The sequence below is a fragment of the Vombatus ursinus genome, unplaced genomic scaffold (genome assembly GCF_900497805.2).
Source record: "Vombatus ursinus unplaced genomic scaffold, bare-nosed wombat genome assembly UNPS02010394.1, whole genome shotgun sequence".
NCBI classification, from domain to species: domain Eukaryota; kingdom Metazoa; phylum Chordata; class Mammalia; order Diprotodontia; family Vombatidae; genus Vombatus; species Vombatus ursinus.
In genome coordinates, this window is record NW_020950172.1 from 351,282 (window position 1) to 359,327 (window position 8,046).

Sequence of the window (8,046 nt, forward strand, 5' to 3'; positions counted from 1 at the left end):
AGACAGAAGGAGGGGGGAGAGAGAGACAGAAGGAGGGGGGAGAGAGAACCCTTCTTTGTACTTTAGCCTCCTGGGAATTGGTAGCAGATGTTCTTTTGCTCGCTGGCCTCATGTGACCCTGAGTTTTCTTCCTCCAACAGAAAAGTGCTTTTCCCGCCGTTCCAAGGCAGGCGACATCATGGCCAAGAATCCAGTCGTTCGCTCCAAGAGTTACAACAACCCACTGCTCACTCCCGTGGCGGAGTACGAGACAGAAGGGCTGGCGGCCAATGGCACGGGCATCCGCAGACATTCTGTCTCCGAGATGACGTCCTGCCCCGAGGCCCCAGCCTATGTTGACCTCACCGCTGTCCTTGACGGTGGCTCCAAGGTCTCCATGATGGCTCCCAAATCATCCCTGGCTGCCGAAGCTGAGCGTTCCAGTGCCAAGGTCCATCCTGCGGGGCAGCCGCCACTGCCAGGCCTGTACCACCAGTGCAGTGAGCCCAGCCCGACCTTCAAGCTGTCCAGAGACCCAGCCTCAGTCTCGGCCCCTTCCTCCAGCCCAGAGAACTTAGTAGACCAAATTTTGGAATCCATCGATTCTGACTCTGAAGGGATTTTCATAAATTTTGACCGAGGACGCTCTAAGGCAACAGGATATGGTGGGGATGGGAATAGACAGAGCGTTGTGTGACCATCCCCCACCAGGAGGACAACCTGGCTCGTGTCTTGGGCCATGAATGTATGTGTCAAAGGCGGCCTGGTATGATGGAGGACGCCCTGGACTGGGGAGCAGGAGGCGAGGGTTGGAGTCCCTGCTCTAGTCATCGCTGGCCCTGCAACCCTGGGCAAATCACCCTCTCTGAGCCTCAGTCTCCTCATCTGTTAAATAGGGCAAATAATCCCTGCCCTGCTGACCTCCCACGGTGGCCATGAGGATCCCATGAGATAATAACACATGTGGAGGCACTTTGTAACTGATGGGGTATGTGTGTGTGTGTGTGTGTGTGTGTGTGTGTGTGTGTGTGTGTATGTATATATGTGCGTGCACGTGCGTGTGATGTGTATGAGAGAGAGAATGAGAACCATTTCTTGGGTGTATTTCCTCACTCCCTGGTTTCTTCCCCCCCCTCCCATCAGGTTTCTTGCCACCCGGGCAGGGCTTCTCCAGGGGAGGGGCTTTCCCGAGGGATCTGTCTCAGTGCCCCTTCCCATCTCTCCGTGGGACCCGTCAGCCTTCTGTGTCCTTAGGAGCCACTGTTTTTACATTCTCAATCAATTGATCACCAAACATTTATCAAGTGTTTGCCCTGACCCTGGCACTGTGCCAGATTTGTAGAGACAAATGAACAGTCCAGCAGTCCTTGTCCTGATGGAGCCCATACTCTACCAAAGGGATATAACATGTCTATAGACAAGTAATTATAAGCTATAACACACACACACACACACACACACACACACACACACACACACACACGGATGTGTGAGTCTGGTGAGGCCCAACCACAGGCAAGCACCAGGTCAGTGGACAGCCGTGTTCTCAGCCCTGACTCACTCCAGACCCCCAGCCAAGAGGAAAGCACCAAGGCTGGCCCCAGAATATATGATGCCCAGCATAAGTCGGACACTCACACACATACCTCCTCCCTTAGTGTCCTCCCAGGGGTCAGCATTCCAGGAGAGACTTCCAGTAAGCATCACACCAGAAAAGCCTCTCAAGGGGGCAGCCATACCCAGCCAGCATCCACCACCTTCTCTGAGTCAGGGTCACTTCCTCAAAGTGCCCCAAAGCTCCATGGGTATGACCAGTCTGTCCTCATGGTCAACAATAACCAACCTTTCCCCCTCCATTCCCCAGCTGAGGCTGCTGGCCCCGTCTCCCACCACCCCTGTCCATAACTTGGCCACTGGCCCCCACCCCCACCCCCACCCCACCTTTCAGCAGTGATGGCTCAGACCCCTCTGTTGCTAAATCTGCGACCGGAAACATAGCCAAAGAAAGGCTCTGCTCTAGAGCTGGCCTCTTCCTCCTCTCCCCAGCTGAGGCTGCCTCTTTCCAGGCTTCCTAGAGGCAAGTTGGCAAAGAGGAAGGAACGTTCCACGGGCTGTGTCTGTGGAGCCAGCTGTATCTGGCCAAGAGCAGCACATGGGCTTAGGCACAGCAGGAGTTTACCTGGCCTCTCCCTCCCACCCCCTTCCAGGACTAAGGTAGTTTGTAAAATGTGGGGCAGGGAACAGTGGCTGGAGACTTGCCTTCCCTCCTGCCTTCTGGGCCCTTGGACTTCAGTTCTCTTTCCCCCTCATTGGTCTAAGCCCCAGACAGCCCGTGGAAATTTAAATTAAAGTCCATGAACATCCAACTGTGTTGTGTGTGTAGATTCAATTCTCTGCAGTTCATTTCACCAACATTAACTGCCCCCTCTGGGCAGAGCATTGGAAGGAGATGCAGGTGGTAAACATCCTATTTGATGAATGTGGGAGACATACCCAGGCATGGGTGATACACATTAGGAAATGAGCAGTTCCCAGAAGAGTTCAAATGGCCTGAGAGAACCACCCCTTGTTAACTGGAAAGCCTCCGAAAACCTTGAGTGACCATGCAAGGCACACAGCAGAGGCTTAATAAGTACCTGTGGGCTGACCCATCAGTTGGAACTGAGCTTTGGAGCAAGGGAAGGATTTGTCCACAGGAGTTCACTGAATCATCTTCTCTGCACACCAGGTCTAGGCTAGGCACCCAAACCAAGCAAAGCCCTGCCTTCAGGGAGCTTCCATTCTCAGGGCTGGAGGAAGACTACACTGTTCGCAGGTGAGTGATTGCACATCATTTCAGGTGGTGAACCGCCCTGGCACCTGGCCGGGTGAGGTCAATTACTGCCCAGGTGCAGATAATTCTTGTCTATGCTTCCCCAGGAGCCCAACCCCCTGGAGGCCTTCCCTAGGCAGCGAAGGGTTTAGCAATCCTTGGGTTGCCCATCACCTGTGCTATGAGCAACTCACCTCCTTCTGCAGCCTGATGCCTCCAGGTGATGTGTTCTCAGCCATTCTCATGCACAGGCCCTGGTACCCACCATGGACCTCTCTGCTGACTTCTGGGTCCCTGTCATTCGCCTTCCCACATCACTAGGAGATTCTAAGTATTATAAAGATGAATTTTTGAATGAGGCAGCAACTTGGGTCATTAAAAAATCAGTCCCATTTCCCATACGGCGTCCATTGCACTCCCTTCGAGCCCAGATCTGGCTGACAGAGACAACCAAAGTATTTGACTCGAAGACAGAGCGAGCGGAAGGCGTTTAGTTCGTTCCTTGCAGGAAGCAGGGGTGTTGCTCCCAAAGAGCACACACAGCGACCCAGAAGCAAGAGCGAGTTCTCACGCCTCAGGGAAGCTAATTAAGCATGCGCAGATGCGAGAACAGCTCTTGGTGATTTGTCAATACTTGTAGTTGAAGAGGACCTGCTAATCAGGATATACTAATCCACAGGCATCCTGTTTGTACATTAACTTCCGTGGAAACAGAAAACTTCACAAACATCTCTTTTTTTTCCCACATGGCCCATCATGTTCCTGCTGGGCCACCTTGCAGGGCCACCCAGCCAGCTGGATGGCATTACCTGGGCAACGGGCATTACTTATCCGTTTAGTCTTTCCCGTGTGGATTGTCAGCCCAGTTTCTTTTGAGCAGCCCTGGGTCTCACTGAGGAGGTCCTGTTGTCTTCTGAAGATTGACATCATCTTTAAACAAGTAGCAATTTGAGGGCCACCACCTCCAGTCACCTTCCCCTGAATCCCCTTACTGTACACAGTAGGTGCATAATAAATGCTGAAGAATGAATGAATAACAATGGCACTGTGGAAAGAAAGCAGGATTTGGAGTCAGAAGATCGGTGACCTTGACTTTAACATTTCCCTTCCTGAGGATTCAGGCTTCCCACCTCTAAAATGGCCAACGCTGAATGTCCTCCTGACCAGCTCTAACCCACGTGATGCCAAGTTTGTTCGGAGGGGTTAGAGGGAGCTGCATCCTAGCAGAGAGGGGCAGATACTAGTGACAAATACGCTTCCTTTTCTACCCCCTCTGGCTCTTGGCAGGGAATGAGACACCTCTCACTTCTCACTGGGGTGATCAGGTGTCTCCTTCTATGGCAGTGTGCCCCACTCTTCCCCACCCTGGGCCTTTTTCCTGGCTGCTGAGAATAGGCGAAATCTCAATGCCCAAGTGTCTGGTCCTCAAGGCGAGAAGGTGCCTGCTGCCCTGGACTATGATCGCATGAGATCTTGGGGGACTTTGGAGATCATTAACCTCCTGGGGAGGAGTGTGTGTCTGAGACCCTGGCTCCCATGCCTGCTCTGTGTGATCTCGGGGAAGTGTCACCCTCTCGGAGCCTCAGCTTCCTTTTTTGTACAATGAGGACTAGTCTCTATGGACTGTCAGGTTCCCTCCAGGTATGATTCTCAAAATTAAACCTTCTCCTTTCATAGATGAGGAAATTGGACCCAGAGAAGGAAAGGACTAGCCCAGAGGCATCACGCATGGGTCGATAAGAGCTCAGGCCTTTTGACCTGTGGGTTTTTTCTCCACTGACTCCTCATTGATTATCAGTCATTCTGTGTATGGTTGTATTATGTATGTTTGTGAGGAGCCCTTGGGACCTACAGGGAGGAAGTAGATCGTTGAGTTGGAGTCAAGGACCTTGGGGCTGATTCTTGTCTATAAAACACAGGTACAACATGCCCTGTGCCTCAGTTTCCTCATCTGTAAAATAAGGACTGATAATCCCCAGAGTGTGAGGAAATGCTTTTGTACCCCTTAAACAGAGGTGACGTCATCATCACCATCATCATCACCAGGGTGCTCCTTCGGAAACAAAAAGTGAGAGGAAGATGTTGGCAAAGGTTCAAAAATGATCCTCTGGGCTTGTGGATAAACCTTGATCAGACCAAGGGCACCAGCAGAGCCCCTTGGAGTGGAAACCTCTTATGATAAAACAGAAGCACTTTGCTGCAAGGGACCCCTTAGGCTAGCTGTCCAACCCTTCATTTTACAGATGAAGAGACTGAGGTTTGAGGAATTCACCCAAGGTCACATGGGAAGTAAATGGAAGAGAGGGATCTGACTCCCCCTCCCCCATTCTCTACCTCCAAATCCATCATGCCAGGATAAGTAAGGAGCAGGGTCAGGATTTGAACCCATATCCAGAGTCTAAAATCAGTTCTCTTCCCCTAATGCCATGATACCCCTCCAGTCAAGAGCAGGGATCACAAACCAGGAGATAAGTACCCCTGTTGCGAGGACTTGGGGGAAGAGGAGGGAGTCTGTTTTGAAAGGATAGAAATCGGAGGAAGGTGGGCAAATTCTGCATTTAGCAGCAAAAGCTTGGGAGATCAGGCCCACCCACAAAGCTGGAAGAACGGGAGAGCCCTTTCTGCTCGTAAGTGTGTGATGCACTTGCTGGATTGTCCTTGACACGACAGGGCCCCAGTATTTTCCTTCTGGATTATTCTGTATTAGTGCTCCGGTGTCCTGTGAACAGCTCCAACACTCCGGGTAACTGAATAGGCTGGCATTGCCCTGGAGACTTGGGGGTGGGGAGGGCTTCTCTAGGGCCCCCTGATGGAGAGTGGCGGTGGGGGGAGGAAGCCTCCCGGGATGTCATTATCCTGTGACTATCTCCCCACTTAGAGTCTTACCACAGCTATGTTTTTCCAGAATTTGTAACCAAAATGACTTTCAGAGGAGAAATTGAGCAAATTGTTTCCCTTTCAAGGGAGACTGATTTTATATGGACAAAATGGTGTTCGCGTAGCATGAAAAACGTCAAGCCTGATGGAGGCTATTGGGTTCCAAGTTGGAAGGGCCCTTAAAGCATGGAATGTCAGAGCTGGATGGGACTGAAGACACCATCTAGTCCAACAGGGGCTGCTTTGATGCAAACCCTGGCGGACGTTCCCATAAGGCAATGTGGGATGGAATGACCTGGGCTCCATCACACCTCTAGGCTTACAGTGTCAACTCAAGACAGTTACTTCACCTCCTGGGCCTCAGGATGACAGGGTGGTCCCCTCAGCTCTAGAAGCCTGGATAAGGGGGGCGTTGGGGTGGACTGGCCAGCATAGCAGTCTTGTCGATTGGCAATCAGAAAACGCTGGTTTGGGTGCCTGCCTTGGCACTTCCTAAGGCATGACTCTTAGGGGTAAGTGGGCTACACACTGTACCTGGAGACTAGAAGCCCCCATTTAGGAACTTCAGGATGGGAAGGGAGGAGCAGGCTTTCATTCACAGAGGTTCTCATTTCTTTAAACCTTGCTGCCATACTTCTGGGATCCATGAACTCTTCAGTGTGTATTTGGTGGGGAGGGGGGGTGGGGGGTGGGGCGGTGCGTGGGGCTCCTCCCTCCCTCCTTTGCATCCTATAAGTTTCATGGTTGTGACCAGAACAACTCCTCACCCCTCTGGAGGCCACCTGCTTGGCTGGGCTGACGCTCTGCCCATTGCCACCCAAAGCATTTCCGTCTTGGTGGGACCAGCCAGAGCTACTTGTTGTCCTCTGGAATCACCTTCCAAAGCCCAGGTGACCTCCTGCCATTGAAGAGAACTTCATCTGACCACTGAAACACTTATTGAGTGACTACTGCATGCAGAGCAGGGTACTGAGCTGGGAATAAGAATGGAATGTTTTCATTCAGAAGGGTTCTCTTGGACCTCAGCATCTAGTGGGGAGAAAAGCAAAACTATATACCACTTTAATATATATTGAATTGGTAAATGCAGGAGAGAGGGGTAAACAGGCATGGGCAGGAAGTCTAGGCAGGCTTCCTGGAGAAAAAGACTAGAGCAGAAGGATGTCTACCAGTCACTCGCAGAGAAGGCATTAGATGGGACTGACCAGGTCTTCCTTCTCCCCTCCGCCCTGCAACCCTGTGCTGAGGCTGGGGCAGAGGACTGAGAGGCCCGAAAAAGGGAAGGGCTCGTGTTGGCCCATAACTGGGCCATCTCTACAATCCTCGAATCCTGGAACTATTTCCCTTTTTTGGTCTTTTAATCTCTGGGGGCTAGTCACAGTCATGTACACGCTAGGTGCTTAATAAATGTTTTCCTTGATGGCAGGGCTGAGACTCAAACGTGGGCCTCCTCTGGCCCACCCAGGCCACTTTCAGGACAGGGCTGGGGAGCATGGTTCCCTAAGGGCCCTGTGCTGCTCATGTACTTTTTGTCACTATGACCTTGGCTAAGTCCCTTCACCTTTTTCAGTCTCAATTTCCTCATCTGAAAGATGTGTAGGGAATGAGGAATCAGCCCTATTCTGTGGACCCCCGCCCCCCAAACACACCTAGGAATGTGAGAGAGGAGGTTTACAGGGACAATGATTTCAGAGACGTGGAAGGAAAAACTGCCCAGCCATGGCAGGCAATGGGAATGGTGGGCAGCCCACTGAGACCAGAGTTCAAAGTACACTTTTGTAAACTGAGGCTGTTGGACTTGGTGGCCTCAGGAGCCTTCCACCCAGCACAGGGGGTCCCCAAGTGGGAGAGGAGGGCTGCCGAAGGAGCCCCATTCACTCTGTCTTCAGGAAGAAGCCGCTGACCTCCATGGGGGATGACTTAGTAAGGATTCTTGGACTAGGGCAGTTCAGTGGCTTCCGGGCATCTTTGGCTGGACGGTTTCTCTTGGCCCCTCCCTTCTTTCTGATGCCCCCTCCTTTCCGGTACCAGGGGGCTCCTTCCCCTGGAGTAGCGGCCTGGGCTGGGGCTCTTCAAGGTCAAGGGAATCGGAACCAGAGAGATGAGCCAGGGCAGCCAGAGAGCTGTGGGGCTGGGGCAAGAGGGGGTGAGGTAGGGAGAGGAGGAAACCTGAGATCTCGGGGAGCCGAGCCAGCTAGGCCCAGCCTTACGGCCGAATGCAGGGATGTGCGCGCTGGCCGGACCCCGAGGCACTTCCTCCCTCCGACCCTCCTTCTGTCCCAGTCCCGATCGCCTCCCAGGGGCCGCAGGAGCAGGTGAGGAGCCCGCAGGAGGGCAGAGCAGAGAAGAGGAGCCCCTACAAAGAGAAGCCCTGTTTT

General features: G+C 52.6%; 2 protein-coding genes across 8 annotated transcripts in view; both read left to right on the forward strand.

The window, feature by feature from the left end:
• PRR5 (proline rich 5) overlaps window positions 1–2,345 on the forward strand; it is a 51,309-nt gene extending 48,964 nt beyond the window's left edge. For all 5 annotated transcript variants that reach the window (XM_027854278.1, XM_027854277.1, XM_027854279.1 and 2 more), the window contains one exon: window positions 141–2,345. In XM_027854278.1, coding sequence (XP_027710079.1) covers window positions 141–676 — 536 coding nt within the window. In that variant the 3' untranslated portion in view covers window positions 677–2,345. The remainder of the gene's footprint in view (window positions 1–140) is intronic.
• Window positions 2,346–7,715: 5,370 nt separating this feature from the next.
• The window catches only part of ARHGAP8 (Rho GTPase activating protein 8), a 31,048-nt gene continuing 30,717 nt past the window's right edge, over window positions 7,716–8,046 (forward strand). The window contains exon 1 of one of the 3 annotated variants that reach the window (XM_027854273.1): window positions 7,716–7,983. In XM_027854273.1, coding sequence (XP_027710074.1) covers window positions 7,893–7,983 — 91 coding nt within the window. In that variant the 5' untranslated portion in view covers window positions 7,716–7,892. The remainder of the gene's footprint in view (window positions 7,984–8,046) is intronic. The other 2 variants (XM_027854272.1, XM_027854271.1) reach the window with 2 other exon arrangements.